At 34.2% G+C, this 18,844-nt stretch overlaps 1 protein-coding gene across 1 annotated transcript in view; it reads right to left on the bottom strand.

Moving 5' to 3' along the window:
• LOC111512025 (ATP-binding cassette subfamily C member 4) overlaps positions 1-7,840 on the bottom strand; it is a 29,825-nt gene extending 21,985 nt beyond the window's left edge. The window contains exons 1-5 of the mRNA XM_074174508.1: positions 7,682-7,840; positions 3,718-3,948; positions 3,309-3,559; positions 1,256-1,435; positions 965-1,121 (exon numbers count right to left, since the gene is read on the bottom strand). Coding sequence (XP_074030609.1) covers positions 965-1,121; positions 1,256-1,435; positions 3,309-3,559; positions 3,718-3,948; positions 7,682-7,758 — 896 coding nt within the window. The 5' untranslated portion in view covers positions 7,759-7,840. The remainder of the gene's footprint in view (positions 1-964; positions 1,122-1,255; positions 1,436-3,308; positions 3,560-3,717; positions 3,949-7,681) is intronic.
• Between the last annotated feature and the right edge of the window lie 11,004 nt (positions 7,841-18,844).

Here is an 18,844-nt window from a genome sequence, read left to right as displayed (position 1 = left end):
CTTTTCCAAAATTGTAGGAAGAAGTGGAAGAAGACTTATAGGACGCAAGTCTTTGAATTCCTTAGGTTCTTTAATTATGGGTATTGGTACCACGATAGACTGCTTCCATATATTTGGGAAAACTTTCTTCTCCAAGCAAAAGTTTATGTGCCTCAACATATAACTTCGCACTCATCACCTCAATACCTGAAGACCTCAAAATTTTATCGATGAATTTCCATTTTCTAACGAAAGTTTCGTTATTTAGCAATATCTGAGAATCAATAGCTTGATAGAACCAAGAGGTTTGCTGGTTGCTCGATTGATGGTGCTCAAAAATAACAAAGTTTGGGTTTAAAAAATTAACATTCATCTGAGAGAGTTTTTAGGTCGGGTGGTATTCCTAAAAATCATTTTCTGAAATATTCTCAGTTGAATACATCGACATTAGAAAGAAATATCAATTCTGAACGAGAAATAACGAGAAATTTCAGCATAAACATCTGTTGAAAATACAATGTTTGGATGACTAAGGTCGTATTTATCAACAAAAGCCTACCTACTTGACCGCTAGATGCATCACGAATACATCCCGTATTCTTTTCGATTTAATCAAAATTCAGAATAACGGTAACATTCGAATTATAAATGTCTCATTATACGAATAAGTTGAGATTATGATCTTGAGATTTCTGGATATCGATACTAATATAAATGTTAAAGTTTGTGAGGATGGATGTATGTATGTTTGTGGATCTTTCACAGCTTGTACATAAGAATAATATATAGGGTTCAATTAACGAAAGCTTTGTGTAATTTTGGTCAGAATATAGCGATAAGTATAAAGCAAATCGGAAAAATTCTTGCTCCCCGAGAGCTATCTTGGCATGCGCCACCTATACGGTTGGACTCGAGAACAGAAAATGAGATCTTCAGTGCAGGATTTGGTTATCGAAAATCAACAGTAAAACCCTCTATCACTTACTTTCTAGATTCTTCAATATTACGCCCGAAGATTTTCTCCCATGTGTACATTTTGATAGTTCTGATCGTAGACAAAGCCTCTTGAGTTTTCTGTAATCTCTCATCCGTTTTCTTGTTTATTTTTAGTCTGATTTTCTTCAAGATTGACGCAATGTAAACTAAAAAATTGAAGAAATCAATTAGGGGATGTTTATATCACACAGAAAACCTTTCAATTGATTTCAAAATGAAATCAAATTGAGAATAACGTATCTGATTTGAACCTCAATATTCACTGATCATAAATACTCACTTTGTAGAGGTATTAGCGATAACAATATTGATATTCCTACAAAAGAGGAGATACCAATTTTCTTGTATATGAGGTAGGAGACAAAATTCATCTGAATAACTGCCGTCCAAAGATCATTGAATAACCAAACGGCGCCTCCAAATTGTGAGACATCCTTGGTAATCACATTCACAACATTTCCTGAAAGGTATTGGAAAGACATTAAGTATTGACAACAAATTCTCAACATCAAACCTTCCGACAAGAACCAAAAATGGCAGGAAATCTTTCCTCTGATGTATTTGACACAGTACAAGTCAATTAGAAATATAGTTAACTGCAAATGAACGTATGAGGGTAATGTTTCCATGCATGCATGGAAGAGAAATTGCTGAATGCTAAATTTATTGAGATATTTTGTTGAGTTTTTCAATTCTTATAAACCTTCTATCCTATGAACTGTCTCAAATTTTCGAAAATTGGGTTATATTTCGTCACTAGCTAGAGTATTACCATAATAGAGCCCAGAAAAAACATTCGTAAACCAATACCAGACAGCGAGGTTTCGACCCTCCCTAAATTTCATCATTGACGCTAGCCTGAACTATGAATGCATTGCTGGTCTGAATTATCCTTAAAAGACAGGCCTATGTGAGGAAAGCTGAGGGCATCTTCCCATACCACGACGCAGTTTATGGGATCGACGAACGCCAATGATAAACGAGGCTTCCCAAAGAGGTTTGTTGCAAAGTCAAGCTTCGACGCCAAATAGTTGAGCCTACAGTGAAAACGGCAGAGAAAGACACGAGATGAGTCGCATTCGACAGTCGATGTCCAAGCTTAGCTTTGCAATGGGCCACTTCATTTATTATTGACATTCGTGTTTTGAGTTTTCATTCTATTCAAATCTGTTTCTGAGGTAATCTATCGCCCTACCACAAATGACAACCCTCAGGAGTTGAAACTTGAGCGAGCTGAAGATTACTGTGGTTTTATTTTTCAACGTGTGATCTCTAGCAAGGGTTAGACGACACTAAGTTGGAATCGATCCTCCAGCCTTCGGACTCGAACCACAATTCCAAACAGAAATCGATCAAATGAGTAGAACGCAAGTTAACGCAAACCAATTCACTACCGTCCCTCCATTGTCTGTCAATCTCATAGATGCGTTATTGTGAGGAGAGGGTCTCAACTTGAAAACGTTTTTGGAGCTTATACTATAATTTATATAGTAGAACTGTTTTGGAAGTAACAGAACATTACCAGTTACCAGTTGAAATATTGAGGGGGTGTTTTTTAGGCCAAAGGTTATTCTAAGGTACTCGAAATGCCCGTTTTTGGATGAACTCTGGTTCCATTTCTATTCGGTAAAAGCAGGATTGATGTTGAATAGGAAAATGATGTAATTCATTTTGGATATGGAAAGTTTTTATCTAGGAGTAATCAGTTTCATCAAATCAGGCAAGATCAGTTTTTGGTGATGAACAGCTTTTTGGCTTTCTAATCCTCCATCTTTTTGTGAAAATTTGGGAAACTCTCAACAAACTGAAAAAGTCCATTCGAAACAATTACATTCAAACATATGAATAATGAGTTGAACAAATTTTTTTTTTTCATTCATTTTGTACTCCAAACAATAGCTATGGAATTTGCATATATAATCAACAGGAATATTACACACATAACAAAACGAGAATTGAAATGTAAGTGAAAATGTATCTTAGTGCCCTTTCATATATTACGTTACGTTACGTTACGTTAATATATGGAAGAGAACTGTTTCAATTCCATAACAATGTTTGGAGTACAAACAGAAATGGAAAATGTGATTTTCGTATATTTCAATGTTCGTATGTTTGAAAGCAATTGTTTTGAAAGTGTTTTTCAATTTATATCTGAAAGAAACTCATGTGCATGATCTACACATCTTTCTGAGATAAGCTTTCTATAGGTGAACAAATGTTTAAAATAATTTAAGTAGTTCTTGAGTTTATCCATCAAATACCAGTGTAAATTAGTATTAACAACACTGATAGAAAAGCTATTCTGGTTGTTTAATGTAATAATTACTTACCCAAACCCGTATTTTCTAATGCTTTTGGACTCAGCCTCAACACTTTTCTATAAATGACAGAACTGAACGCCGTTCTCATCTGCAACGCCATTTGAGACAAGAATATTACGTAGTTGTTTTTGTAGAAAGTATGCAAGAGCTTCAGACCCAACATTATTCCAGCGTAGAATAAAGCATCATTAAAAGTCATTTTGGTTTGGCCTGGTTTAAAATAAGCAACCAGTTTTGATATGGCTTCTGGTTCCAAATAACTGAAAAATGTTTATATGTTGCTTCTATAAAGTAAGTCACCCTTTATTACGACCCTGGTAGCTACTAGAGAGAGTATGTTGTCATTCATCACATACGAGGTCTGTTACAGCCACAGAACAACCACATCAATGAACTTTAGCAGTAAAAATATACTTACTCTCTTACTAAATGCATAATCAAATTAATTATCCCTAAGCTGATATACTTGATGCCATAGGTATGCCACATGGCCCTGTAAGTAGATGGTTTCGATCTCCTTTGCTCATTTTTCAATGAATGTTCCAGTTTATCGGCGCACTTCCTCGATTTACAGTCCCTAGTGACATTGTACAGGTCGTCATCTTCCAGATCTTTCTTAAATCCAGAAGAAAATATTTTTCTGGTGTACCTAAACAAAAATAAAGATTGTCAAGGGATTATCTTGGAATAAATTATGTTCGTTTCCACCGATAAACAGTTTATTCACTGCACATGAAACGAGTTTTTTGACACAGGTTTGTAGCTACCAAACACGTTCAAGTTAGGAAAGAATATCCCATTTACTCACAGTAAACAAACATTTTTAATAATGCCATTGATTTTTAATGACAAATAAACACTCAATTTTGGAGTAATGCCATATTAATTTCTATTATTACATTTATATTTCTAAAACATGACAAAAATGGCTGTGTAATAGAACTTAGTCAAGGTCTAAAACCGGATACATATATTCATAATTATTTGTTTTGTTGCATACTCTTTGTCTTTCTTCGTGAGCGCGAACTAAGTTTGGGAGCTTTCGAAATCGATTTTTAAAAAATGAAACTTTTTCCGAAAAAGTCAAAGTTGAGTTACAATTATATTTTACCAGTAATGTCAAAGCCAAAGATTCGATTGAATGTTGAATGTTACATCAAAAACAGTGAACAAAAAGTATGCCAGGGTGGAATCTATTCAAACTATCTAAAACTTAAGTCAGGTGTGCCACAAGGTTCAATATTGGGTCCACTATTGTTTACAATTTATTCATCAAACATGTTGCGTAGTCAAGAACACTGTAAATTTCACCTTTATGTTGATGACACTCCACTATATCACAGTTTTTTTCCTCAAGGTGTAGAAAACGCATGTACACTTATTAACAATGATCTCGAGTCATTTGTTGAGTTGGCAAGAGTCCACTGTCTGCTACTAAATACCGCTAAATCGAAAATCATCCTTTTCGGATCAAAAAAGAATCGTCGGAAAACAACCCACAAATGAATGCAAAAGTTATAATCGACTCTGATCGAATCTGAACATCAGATTTAAGGGTACTTTCACCCCACCTAATTTTTAAATTGAATTTTTCAAGCGATCTTTTAGCTATAGTAATTAACCTGTTACCAAAAGAAATAAGAAATTCAGAACTTTCTGTTTTACGGAAAATATTCAAACTCCTTCTGTTCGAAAGCCAACTTCCCAACCCTATACATTTTTCATCATTTTGAGAGCAGAATAAGTCTCAGTAATGGATGTCTTCTCCAGCATCATAATAGATATTTGAACAATCCCATTTTTTTTCATGTATTAGGTACTTACTTTTTGTCTTAGCTTAGGTAGACTCTTTTCGAGGTTGAGTGGAAGAACAAACTCAGTAGCACTTGTGCTAACTAAGTTGAACTTCGCCTTTTGTTATATCAGCAACTAGCTCTGTGATATATCTAAATATTTGTATGTAACTACAGTTGAGAAACAATAAAGACGATTATTATTATTATATTTACAATATCGGGCAAACTTGGATAGAATTACAAAGTCTATTGAATTATTGGTATCCAGCGTGAAATACTTGATATAAATGGGCTCCGGGAAATAACCTTGACTATATCATCAGTATTCTGTACATAACACCTTCCCTCCCCTTAAAAATTAGGGTTGATTAATCAAACCTGATTTCTAATCTTAATACTTTCAAAGGTATACACTGATTTTCTGTATCGGGGTCCTATCTGATTCTTCTGGGCGGTCCAAGTTTCTTTATTAGTTGAACTGAGATCAGGTATGTTGCTAGACAGGTCATAACGATGTACAGGAATATTGACCACAAATTAATACCGACGAAATTATGGGTTTTTTTGTCTGTAGAATAGTGGTGTCTACTTTTAATTCACAAGTTCCTGGAATTCTGATCACATAGGTCCCTTTGAGCGACGACGTTTCTTCTTCGTTGTTATGTCATGAACTAGTTTCGTGTCTTTGTTGTACCTGTCAATATTCGTCGTGATCCGGTACTTCAAGGATAGAAACAAGGTGAAATTTAACAGATGAAAACTAATCAAATGCCTGTCACCACCAACATGCACGACACTAGAAGTTTTTTACACCCCTTCAACGATACGGTAGCATGTAGCATGTACCGGAGTATATGATGGAAGAGTGAACCGAAACGTCGGGACGAAGACAACCCATGTTGGCTGGAAACGATCCGTTATTTCTAAACAATTGAGGCTTTTTTATGGCTAGCTTTGAGGACCCTGGTGAAGACTGACCCATCAAAAACGGTGCGTGGGATGGCGGAAGAACTGGGCGTCAGCTCCCACTCGGTTTTTGATGGTTTGAATCGTATTGAGGAGGTTGAAAAATTCGAAAAATGGGTACCCTACGATTTGAAAGGTCGGCAGAAATTGTCACGTTTCGAAGTCTGCTCTTTTTTACTTTTTGCGCAACCAAAACGATCTTTTTTTGGATCAGATCGTTACGTGTGATGAAAAGTGAATCCTCTACAACATAATTAGACGTTAAGACTAGTGATTGGAAACCAAGGAGCCACTTAGGCACTTTCTAATGGCGAAAACCCACCAAAAAAGCCCATGGTTACTATATGATGGTCAGCGGCTGGTGTAATTCACTATAACCTTCTGCAAACGGGTCAAACCAGAGTTATTATATTGGAGTTATGCCTCATACTATGTGGAAAGCACTGGGCTATGCAGACGACTTAGTCATCTCAGTCCAGGGTAAATACAATAATGTAGTGAAGGGATGCATGCAGCAGGCCCTGAATATTATAACAAGATGGACCGAAGAAGAAGGGCTTAACATAAGCCCATCCAAATCGACCAAGAGGACTAAAACGGAGGGTCTCGGACCTCTGAAACTTCGAGGTGAAGAAATACAAGGTCGTGGGAGGTTAAATCTCTGGGAGTAATTCTAGATTCCAAACTAACCTAGAACCAACACTTGAACAGGATAAAAAGGAAAGCGGAGGTAGCACTGATGCTCGCCAGGCGCACCTATGAAAAAACATCGGGGCTAAAACCAGACATGATATATTGGCTATACATGATGGTGGTTAAACCCATGATAACATACGCATCTATGGTCTGGTGACCAAAGATGAAGCAGGCGACCGATATCAACAAACCAGGCAAGGTGCAAAAACTTGCATGTTTGGGAATGACGGGAGCAATGAGAACTACCTCAACAGCTGCATTGGAGACACTCCTGAATCTACCTCCTTTAACTTTGTGATAATGGGGGAGGCCAGGATGGGCCAATTCAGACTGGAAAACTCACCAAACTACAAAAGATCGGCCGAACAGAAATTTTGGAACATATGGAGGAGCACCTATTGAATACGTGCACGGACCACATGACACCGAAGTACACCTTTAACACAAACTTCAAGGCCGAAATCATAAGCCGTGAAGAGTGGAAAACCATTAGTCATCCCGAAAACATGTTTGGAAAAAACACCTGGTATACAGATGGATCGAAGACCAAACATGGAACGGGAGCTGGAATATACCGAGCGGATAGAAATTTAAACTATAGTTATCCGCTAGAACTATACACATCCGTCTTTCAGGCGGAAGTGTATGCTATCTTGCAGTGTGCAAGGCTTATTAAATTGAGACCTCAAAGAAATGAGCGGATCAATATTTTGTGTTTGTTTATAGTGAAATTATCATTTGTTCTAGCAATAATTTTTAATTTATTTTCGAATCATTGAATGTGAAATGATTGAGTTGAAAAGCCACTCTGCCGACCCACCACTCTTTCTTTTGGAATAAAGTCGATTTATTATTATTATAATCGATCGTGATGAACAATGCGTATTAACCCAATGAATGAATATTCGAAATTATCATACTCACAGAAAAGTTAAGAGAGAGAACAGATTAGCTCTCTCTCTGGGATGAATTTTTCTTTCGATTTTCTCACTGTGATCCATGTTCGGTACAAAGAATGTCCCACAAAACACTACCTATTCATTCCCTTGTTTGAACATCATATTTCAATTCAATAATGAAGCTTTGGATACAATAGAGCATTTTTATAGAATAGATAACATTACTACAGAAAATTCGTGCAAATATTAAATCAGAGTGCCGAACGTAAATATCAATTAATCCCTGGATGGGATGTACTCACGAGGTCTGTTCAAAAAATAAGGTAAATGTTCGAATTTCGCGGGCTACGTACATTAAATTAGCCATTTTTTCATGTTGGTACACTCGTCCCAAACAAATGTTCCCAGTTTCAGATGTTGAGTTTGTTGGTGAAAGGCATAAAGGTTGGAAGTGTTTTGGGTGCTCGGCGATTTTCTACTACCGAAAAAAAAGGACCAAAGAATTTGCATCAAATTTTGTGTGAAAGTGCTAAAAACACTTGAAATGTTGACAGTGGCATACGGTGATTGTACCCTGAGTCAGAAAAATGTTCACAAGTGGTACAAGCTTTCCGCAGAAGATCGAGAAGATGTGAATAACGACACTCGCCCTGGATGCCAATAACCGATGAAAATGTTGAGAAAGTGAAAAAAATTGTTATGGAGAATCTTTGAATCACTATTAGAGAAGTTGCTGAGGATGTCGGCATATAGGTTGGCTCATGCCATGTAATTTTTTCGTAAATTTTGGGCATGAAGCGAGTGGCAGCGAAGTTCGTTTCGAACTTGCTGAAGTTTGACCAAATAACCGTCGCATAAGTATCGCTCAGAAATTGTTAAATGACGTTAACGGCGATCCAGATTTTCTTAGAAGAGTTATAACTGGTGACGCATCATGGGTATATCGTTATGACATCGAGATCAAAGTCCAATCATCTAATAGAAGAGCACAGGAGAGCCAAGACAAAAAAAAAGCTCGATCAAATGTCAATGGTTGTTCGTAATGATGCCTCAGCCACTGTATTTACTAGATTTGGCCCCCTGCGGCTTTTTCCTGTTCCCAAGATTGAAGAGACCCATGAAAGGACGGCTTATTGCGACGATTGAGGAGATAAAAAAGTGCATAGCAAAACTGCTTCAAAGGAGACTGAGGGAGACTACTTTGAAGGGGCACTGTAGAAATTGATAAATATAGAATGCATTTCTTCAATGTATCCTCCCTTTCATTTTTTGAACGGGTTAACTCAAAAAATTGAAATATGAAATGATGAAATTAACGCATGCATACTTTATTTTGAAGTGAAATTGACAGATGAAACTTTCAAGATGGCGACTGGTCACCATCTGGGAAAACAAATTAAATGAAAAAGGGGGTCTTGTGACACATCATTTTGAAGCTCCTGATGAATACTTCACAAACCTAGAATATGAAGTCAACATCTTCACCTACTACAAAATGGCGGAACATTCCTCTCTCTCTCTCTATTTTAGATGGTCGTTGCTTCCTATCTTCAGGCGCATATGACCAATGCTCCTCCTGTTGGTTAACAGGAGCTTCGTCGGGGGGCGCAGCGGTCTTGCACAAAGCAATGCTGCCACTCATTTTTTTTCCTAAGTTTTTATAATGAAAAACACTAGTTTTTTTTAACATAAAAACAATTTGATTTTTTTAAGTCGCCTCCTACTTGGGAGACCTTTTGATAATTTTTCACATATATAGCCCCCTTTACGTGGTTATCCGAACCATCCTGGCCTGGTTACCGGCGTGAATAAAGGGGGCTACTTATTCATCACTTTTACAGACACTCCATATTTCAATTTTAATACAACACAACACAAAACGGAGCCCCACGATAGCACATGGCATCCCCGTACCTTCTTTGTGGACGGACGTTATCAGCACGTCCGTCCACTACCACGGCCACCACGGAACTCGGCGGAACATTTAATAATTTCCTGAAGACAAACACATTAATATCGATTTTCTAGAAACATTCCTTTTTATCTGCCATATGGCGATTCCATCAACCCGTAAAGGTTTGTTGATTGATTTTTGTTTATAAAAACGACAAAAAATGTTTGTACGACAATGAACATCATTGTTCAGTTAGAATATTCTCATTTAGTTATCGGTTTTACTAGTAGAAAGGTACCACGTCAACAATCTCTAAAATGGTTAATTCTCGTCCATTGGAAGAAAAAATGGAAGCCATTTTTATCTACGGTGCGACGCGTAACTTTCACGAGACCGAAAGGATTTTCAATGAACATGTTCCGAATCGTCCTATCTGTAGGACACAACTACCGGTGGTGTACATAACAAAAAGCCCCTAGGTCATCCGTCCATTACGGAAGAACAGCAAGTGCAAATAATTGGTGAGATGGTAGTAAATCCTAAACAGTCTACTTATTCCGTCGCGAATGTTTTTGAGGTGTCTCCTTTTACTGTGGAGAGACTTTTGAAGAGGAATAGGTATCATCCATACAAAATTAAAATGGTACACCAATTAACTGAAGAAAACCCTGATCGAAGAACAGAATTCTGCGAAATCATGACGCAAATCATTGCAAGGCATCCTACCTATCTCCACAATATTTGTTTTAGTGACGAATGTATATTTTTTTTAAACGGCAATGTTCACAGACAAAATTGTCGTGATTCAAGTGACACCAACCCTCACGTTTTCCGGGAAGCACATACCTAATATCCAGAAAAAATTAACGTTTGGGCAGGAATATTGGGAAACCATATTGTAGGACCTCCATTTATTGGTCAAAATTCAACAGGGGAACTGTATTTCAATATGCTGGAAGCTACTGTTGACTCTCTCATCGCTGAAGTCGTCGAAGCGAATCCTAATTAATTCGATATGGATACAGTATTCCAACAAGATGGAGCATCACCACATTGCTTCAGACAAGTGAGAAACTATTTGGATACTACTTTTCTCGGTCGTTGGATTGGTCGTCGAGGTCCTATAAAATAGCCAGCCTGCTCGCCAGATTTGACACCTTTGGGCTTTTTTATGGGGATATTCGAAGCAAAAGGTGTACGGAACTGAACCTGCTTCAATATTGGATATACGGCAGAAAATAATAAATATTTGTAGAGATATTGACGTTACTGTGTTCGAAAATGTTCGGCGTCAAATATCGGATAGGCTGTTCATATGTCAAGAAGTTCAAGGCAACCATTTCGAGTATCTTCTGAACTCACTGAATGTATTCAGGCAATTATTAACAGTTCCGACATTTTGTAGTATTGGAAGATATTGACATTATATTCTAGAGTTGTGAAGCATTTTTCAAGAGCTTCTGAAAGATATGTCACGGGACCCCCCTTCCCAGTAAATTTTCTTTCCAGATGGCGCCCAGTCGCCATCTTAAAACTTTCATCTGTCAATTCCACTTCAAAATAAAGTATTCATGCATTGATTTTAATATTCCAAATTTCAATTGTTTGAGTTGATCCATTCAAAAAATAAAGGGGGGGGCATTAAAGAAATGCACTGAATGAATATTTTTGAAATGAAAATACACCTTATTTTTTGAACAGACCTCGTATATCCCTAGCAAATTCAAAAACAATAATTTAAAAATATATTTGGTTAGTGATTGTTACAAGATGACTGTTTCGACATAAAACCAACATGAAAACAATTTCCATTCTAGAGACCACTAAATCAACAGAAGATAAATTAAACATCAAAAAGGCACCGACCTTCACAATATCCATCAAAGATGGTAAAACTGACTTGCAAAGACAATGGTTTATTTTATATCTCCCTGAATCTACTTTTCAAACAAGTAGGAGCAGAGCTAATGCAGGGTGTCCTTAATTCTTGAATTTGGGCAATTACTACGCAAATACGTTTACATTTCAGTTATATCGCGGCTATATCACATCTAAGTAACCAGGATATTACGGTGACATACGTTTGTATGTATGAAGATAATTAAACTGAAAATTTTCGATTTACTTTCATCATATCGATGGATATGATTTCAGTTAAATCTTTCGCATTGCCCGATTGCCAAAAAATGGTAGTATCGTCTGCAAATAGTATGAATTTTCCTGAGTTATTTATACTTGTCAAATCGTTGAGGTAGATGAGAAACAAAGTTGGCCCTAGTATTGAACCTAGAGGCACATCATTACGTATTTTCCCAATTTCTGAGCGATGGGTTGTTTCCACCATCTGACTACGACCTGACAAATATGAGCTGAACCAGCTAAGTATCACTCTTCTGAAGCCGTAGTAGGGAAGCTTCCACAATAGTATTTCGTGATCCACACAGTCGAAAGCCTTCGAAAAATATCAAAATACTGACTGAACAAATTCTGCGTCACGGGTCATAATGACTATTACTACACGATAAATTCTTTGCCTAAACATTTCTAGAAACAACTCATGAAACTGGAGAATAATGAATGCAATTTTTACCTGATCCATCATTTCACCTATTTTCAAAGTTTGCCTCAATTACCAATGGGAAATGTTCCTCAATTTGGGTTATTACAGCAAATGCAAGTTTGAACAAAATAAAGTTTAGTTTAATTCATGAGTTTTACAAATTCACTTCGAAAAGTATTCAAATTGATGTTTCAAATGTTGGGTTTTAATTTTTAAAGGGATTTGTTTCTAATTCACATATTGGCAACAGCGCCTATATCAAGTGGAAATAAGTTATACGTACCTAGATATTCTACTTTAAAAAAGGAAAATTATCTTTATGAATCAACAATCAAGGCAAAATATAAATTATAGTTCAATACCACCTCTACAAGCCACACAAACAACAGTTGTTTTGATATTTATTTATATAGAGGAAGATAGGTTAGGTGCACAAAATGTCATATATCACAGAATGTCTCGGAAGTTGGAACAGAAGTAAACAGAACAGCACGCTTCTGAAATATGTCATCTTTGTTTGTCTCATTCAGGTAAAAGATTCATTGTCCTTTATTAGCTATAACCGATGTTGCCAAATGGTGAAATAGAAACTTATCCCTTTAAATGTTGAATGCATTATATCATTCCTCTTTTTTGAGTATTTAAATAATTTTTTAAAGAAAAAGGTTGAAATGATAAGTTTAAAATGCGTTGTTTCAGAGGTTTTTTTATGAAAACTACTAGGACTAGGAACATTCCCCATTTCCTCGTGGCAGACTAAATTACGTAAAGGGTAACAACTCAAATATTTTTAATCATTGAGCAATAATGCCGAACTTTCACATCTATCGATTTCTAAATATTCCAAAAGGTTGAACCTTTCTCTTCCAAATGCAATACGTCATCATCGTGATTACACTCCCGCCCCTCTGTCGAAAGATGTTCTTCTCATTCATAAAACTACATCTATGCTCTTTTATTCTATTGGAAAAAGTTCTTCCGGTTTGTCCGATATAAAATTTTGAAGAACCACCAGTCAGCTCGGGTGAATTCATTGAAAACAATAAAGATAAAACTCCAGTGTTAGTAAAGACACGCCTGAAGTAGCTATTGTTTAGCGAAACACGTGTTGCGTTTTTGTAAAACTATCAAATGAAAATCTCACAATGAAGTGTTTCCTGAATACGTTCAGGATTTTCATCAGGTTTTGACCGATTCCATCACATATCTTGAGGAAACTGGTCATGAGGACAGATTTTTGAAGTGCAGACGATACGAATTCATATCTTTCAGGTGAATTAGAAACTTTGTTAACACAGGAGCATATTTTGAGCAACGAATAAAAAAACCTAATGAATGTTTATAGATATCATTGTTTGAACATAAATCCCAACAAATACTCTTTTATTATATTTGGAAATTGTAAAGACAGACAGAAGGCCATAGATTGTATCAAAATTAGAATCGACAATTACGAGATTGAAGGCAGCGATGAAATCAAATGTTTGGGACTTGATATTGACTACAAATCACGCTTATCATATGTTAAGTCACTAATACGTGAAGCTTATGAATTGTTAAAAAAACTTTATTCGATCAGAAATTTCCTCAGTCGAAACATGAAAGTCATTTAATGCGATACTTCAATTTTATCCATGTTCGACTACTGCGATATCGTCTATGGCCCTTGTTTCGATAAAATCACGTCATCAAGAATACAGAAAGTTCCGAATTCATGTACAGAGTTGGCCAAATTGTACACTTTCAAATGGAAACTCCTGTTTTCAAACCAGATAGATGAAAAATGATGCCTGTGTCTCAGGATCAACTATAACTTTAGTGTTCCCCACCATAAATGAAATGCTTTATTCAAATAGGATACATCCTTATATATACAACAATGATAGTAATGTTAACATTAATATACATATAAATACAATAATACAAAAAAGATCTACTTATATTTGTTAATAAGTAGTCTTACCTACGATAATTGAAAATACAAAAAAAAAGAATAAAAGATAAAAAATATCACATAATACCTTAATGGTCTCTTAAATGGTCTAATACATTTCTTTTGAACAGAATAAGACTGTTAGAAGACTTTACATTTTCAGGTAGACTGTTATACTTAATAAATCCTTTGAACATTAATGTTTTAGTGTTGAATGTTTTTGTTTGATTATTTACATATAAATTATTTTTTATTCTAGTGTTATACTGATGGATTTGATTATTAGAAATTATAAATTTGTCAAAATATGAGAGTAGAAGATTATGTAACATTTTGTAAATATAAATCATCTTCAAATATGTAAGCCTACTTTCTATAGATAACCATTCTAGAGTATTTAACATTAAAGATATATGGGTACTCCTGTCACATCTCAAAATAATCCTCATTGCGCGATTCTGTAGTTTTTGTAGTGTTCTCATTTTATTCAAATCACTTGTGTATAGAAGAGTTTGACAATATTCAAAATGTGGTTGTATAATTGTCTTATATACAGTTATCCGTGATTGCATAGTCAAGTGTTGGGATACTCTTGTGGAAAAATATAATTTTTTCAATTTTTTTTTCTGTATGTAGGTGAAATGGTTATTCATTGATAGATGATCGTCTAACATGAATCCTAGATATTTGAATTCAGTAATGAGCTCAATTTTATCATTTTCTATTTTTATTTCAATTTGATTCAAAAACGGTGTAGTAAGTATCATAGCCTTTGTTTTGTTTACATTTTGCTTCAATTCATTAGTTTTTAAATATATAGCAATATTATGCAATGCTTCATTCATTTTTTTAATAGCTTCATCTATATCTTTATCACTAACCGATACTAAGGCATCATCAGCGAAATAATGTTCATATTCACATTCATTACATTTGTTGATATCATTAATGTAAATTAAGGATAGTAATGGCCCCAAAATACTTCCCTGCGGAACCCCGTGGTCTATGCTTATTGCTGTTGATACAAATTCATTGATTTTGGTTACCTGCTTCTTTTCTGTAAGGTAATCATTGATCCAATCAAGTACTTTTCCTTTAATGCCATATTTTTTTTATTTTTTAATCAATATTTCACGATTAACCGTTTCAAACGCATGTTTAAGATCTAAAAATACTGCTACAGTGTACATGCCTTTACTCATTTTATCTTTCCATTTAGTAACTGTAAGCTGAAGTGCAGATTCGCATGAATGTCTGCCTCTAAAACCAGATTGGTTTGTGAATAGTATTTTTTTTTATTGGAATATTCCAACAGTTGTTGATATACTACCGATTCTAACAAAACTACTCTTTATAATTTTGCTCGATAATGCATCTACTTGTGATCCTTTTGTTTGCTAAATTGAATACAATTACTTTCAAATCTTGAAGAGTTAGTATTTTAAAATCACTGATACCCTCTTCATCAACGTAATCGATGTGACAAGTAAATCCAATATCTTCAATATCAGAAATAATGTCTGTAATACTATTTACAAAAAATGAATTGAAACAATTAGCCAATTCTTGTTTTTCACTAATGATTATATGATATTTTTTTCAAATTGAATACCATTAGCAAAATAGTTTGTGAACTGTTTTGGATTGATACATTTTTTTATTTTTCCACATTAAACGTGAGTTATGTTTGTTGCTGTCAATCTGATTAACATAATATTGACTTTTCTTCAACTTTATAATATTTACGACAGCATTACGTTTATTTTTATAATTATGCCAATTAACATCATTAGCATTTCTTTTAAATAACTTGTAAGCAAAATCTATTTCTTTACTCAACCTTCTGATTTGACCATTATACCAAGGCAGATCTCCTTCATAGAAAGTAATTGTTTTCTTTAATGTTATCATAAATCTGATTCACATTTGTATTGTTAAGTGAAAAGTTACAATCTATTAAATTAAGATTAATGTTGAACAAATTTCTTTCTGTCAAGTTCCTAACACTTTTTGTTTGTTTGTTTCTGTAATTTATGTTTTCACTATGAAAATATTTAACAGATATTAAAAGGTGGTCTTTAAGTTTAGGTTATTTTCAACTGTTAAAATTTTAGTATTTTGATAATATGGATATTATGGATTTTGATAATCCATATTTGATAATATGGATTATCAAAATACTAAAATTTTAATAGTTGAAAATAATAAATTCAAGAGGCTTTTTCTAGAAATGGTTCACATAAGTAAACATAATAATAATTTAAACAAAAAATCAGAAATACAAAATTTAAGTCAAATTTACAATTATATTTTAACTTTTGATAAATAAAATTGAACAAATAATTTCAATATCGTATTACTAATAATTTTTCACTTACACTTACATTTGAATCTCACTGTATGTGTAAATATTATAATAATCACATTTTCTCTGGTGCTGTAACAAAATTTTCAACGTCAAATTTTGCATTTGACTTTTCGTTTTTATGTTTGGATTTATATGCCTTTTTTATATTTTATACTAACTTTGGTGAGTTTTTGTAACATATCTATCACTGTATAATATTCACATGATCTTTATTTTGTAGATATTCTTGATAAAGGAAAAAAATATATTTCCGAAAGCTTGAATAACAAAAAATAGTGTTTCCATAGCCCGCAGATATTGACTGAAATACCCAACTGAAAAATAATTTATATATATATATATATATATATATATATATATATATATATATATATATATATATATATATATATATATATATATATATATAGTCACACATAAAGTCCGCATCAAACGGGATTTTTTTTGTTCATCTCTTCAAGCAACTTTTGATATCTCCGTTAGGTTGTGCTTTAAAATGATGCCAAATGACATGCATATGACCGATCAAGTGATTTTTCTTCCCTGTCAAATTTGACATTTTTTCCAAAAAATGTTCAGAAAAGCAGTTATTGCTCGAAATTTCGAAAATCGGTAAAGAGAAAAGATGATTGTTTTTTTATTTTCTACCCATATACCAATTTTTAGCTCTCTAGTACAAATTCAGTTTTTTTACAGTTTTTCGAAAATTTGACATTTGCCGATTTCTCAAATTTAGCCAAACCTCAACAAAGTTAGTGCTTTATGCCTAACTTATCTTTCCAACGCATTTTTATTACCAATTACAATTCTAAATACAACTTATTTCACAAAAATTTAAAATACCAGAAAAAATTATGCCAAAAATGATGCAAAGTTGATACAGTTTTCAAAAACAGATAAATATTTCACTTTATTTCTACTTTTTGCGAAATAGCTTGATACATAAGCATAATTAAAAAACAATATCAATGAAAAGTCAATAATTTATTCTTTACTGCACTTTTCAAACAGTTAGTTTGATTTACTAATTACGTAAAATTACAACGCAATTAAACTAAGGGAAGGAATTATACGAAAGTAATTTCACATTTACTAAATTTCTTTTATGGGGTATGAATGAACAAAATTACTTCAGAAATCAATTTAGATTCTGTTGCCTAGAAAACTGAACCGTAAAAAATTCTAACAAACATCTGTTAAAATAAATTTATAATTTAAATTAAGAACACTAAATCAAATCGAAACATATGCCTAAACCATGTAAATACCAATAGAAATACAAAATAAAAAGTCACATTTCGGTGTGCCTTCCACCGTCCTTTTTAAAACATCTTTAACTGCATTCTTTATACTACGGGGTTTCGTGCTTACAACACATTCTCGAACAACTGCCCCTAAATGGTTTATATCTCGAAAATGTCTTTGCTTATAAACCTTTTGTTTTAAGTAACCCCACAAGAAGAAATCTAGTGGGGTTATATCAGGAGATCTAGGCGGCCAAGTGTTCCATATTGCGACTGATTACTTTGCCCCTAAATATTTCCAAAGGACGCTCTTTAACCACCCTTGTAGTATGAATAGGTGCACCATCACACTGATACCACACAACATTTCTTACTTGAAGGGGCATATTATCCAAAACTTCAGATAGTTCGGTATTCACAAAGTGTAGGTAGTCCGCAGAATTTAAATTATGTCTAAAAAAGTATGGTCCTATAATTTGATCGTTTAATATGCCACACCATACATTCGTCTTAAACGAATATTGATCTCGACATTCGATTACGAAATGTGGGTTTTCTTTTGCCCACCACCTGCAGTTTTGCGAGCTCACAACGCCATTTGAAGAGAAGGTCGCTTCATCTGTCCATAAAATTTGATAAGGAGAATGATAATTTTCTTCTTTTTCCCCTTGAAACCAAAAAGAAAAATACAAGCGCATATCGAAGTCCTTTTCTTTTAATGTATTGATAAATTTCGGTTTATAAGGCGTAAATTTATTTTTGTGTAAAATACGTCGTACACTCTCTCGGTTGACATCTGTTCTATCTGCAATATCTTGCATACTTGTTTTTTTATGTTCTACGACATCCAAACATATTTCAAATTCCACTTCTTCAGTATGTCTAGAAGGCTGATGTGCTTTTCTAAAATTACTCTCAACCGAGCCAGTAGATTTAAACTTAGCTATTATTCTACTAACTGTTGACTGATGAATATTTCTTGCAGGATGTCTGGCATTGAAAATATCAGCTACTTGTCGGTGACCGGTATTCTCGCCGCATATTAAAACGATTTCAATTTTCTCTTGAAGATTCAGCATTTTTAACAACACACTAGACAACGAATAAACTATTTTAAATATAAAACTGATAAACACTATTTTGAGTTATTCAACAAATGTCATATGACAATAAAATATTTTGCTTATTC

The sequence above is a fragment of the Leptinotarsa decemlineata genome, unplaced genomic scaffold, assembly GCF_025532065.1.
Source record: "Leptinotarsa decemlineata unplaced genomic scaffold, Ldec_3_MD MMD2_tig00000591_RagTag_RagTag, whole genome shotgun sequence".
Classification (NCBI taxonomy): domain Eukaryota; kingdom Metazoa; phylum Arthropoda; class Insecta; order Coleoptera; family Chrysomelidae; genus Leptinotarsa; species Leptinotarsa decemlineata.
This window is presented reverse-complemented; position numbering and strand designations above follow the sequence as displayed.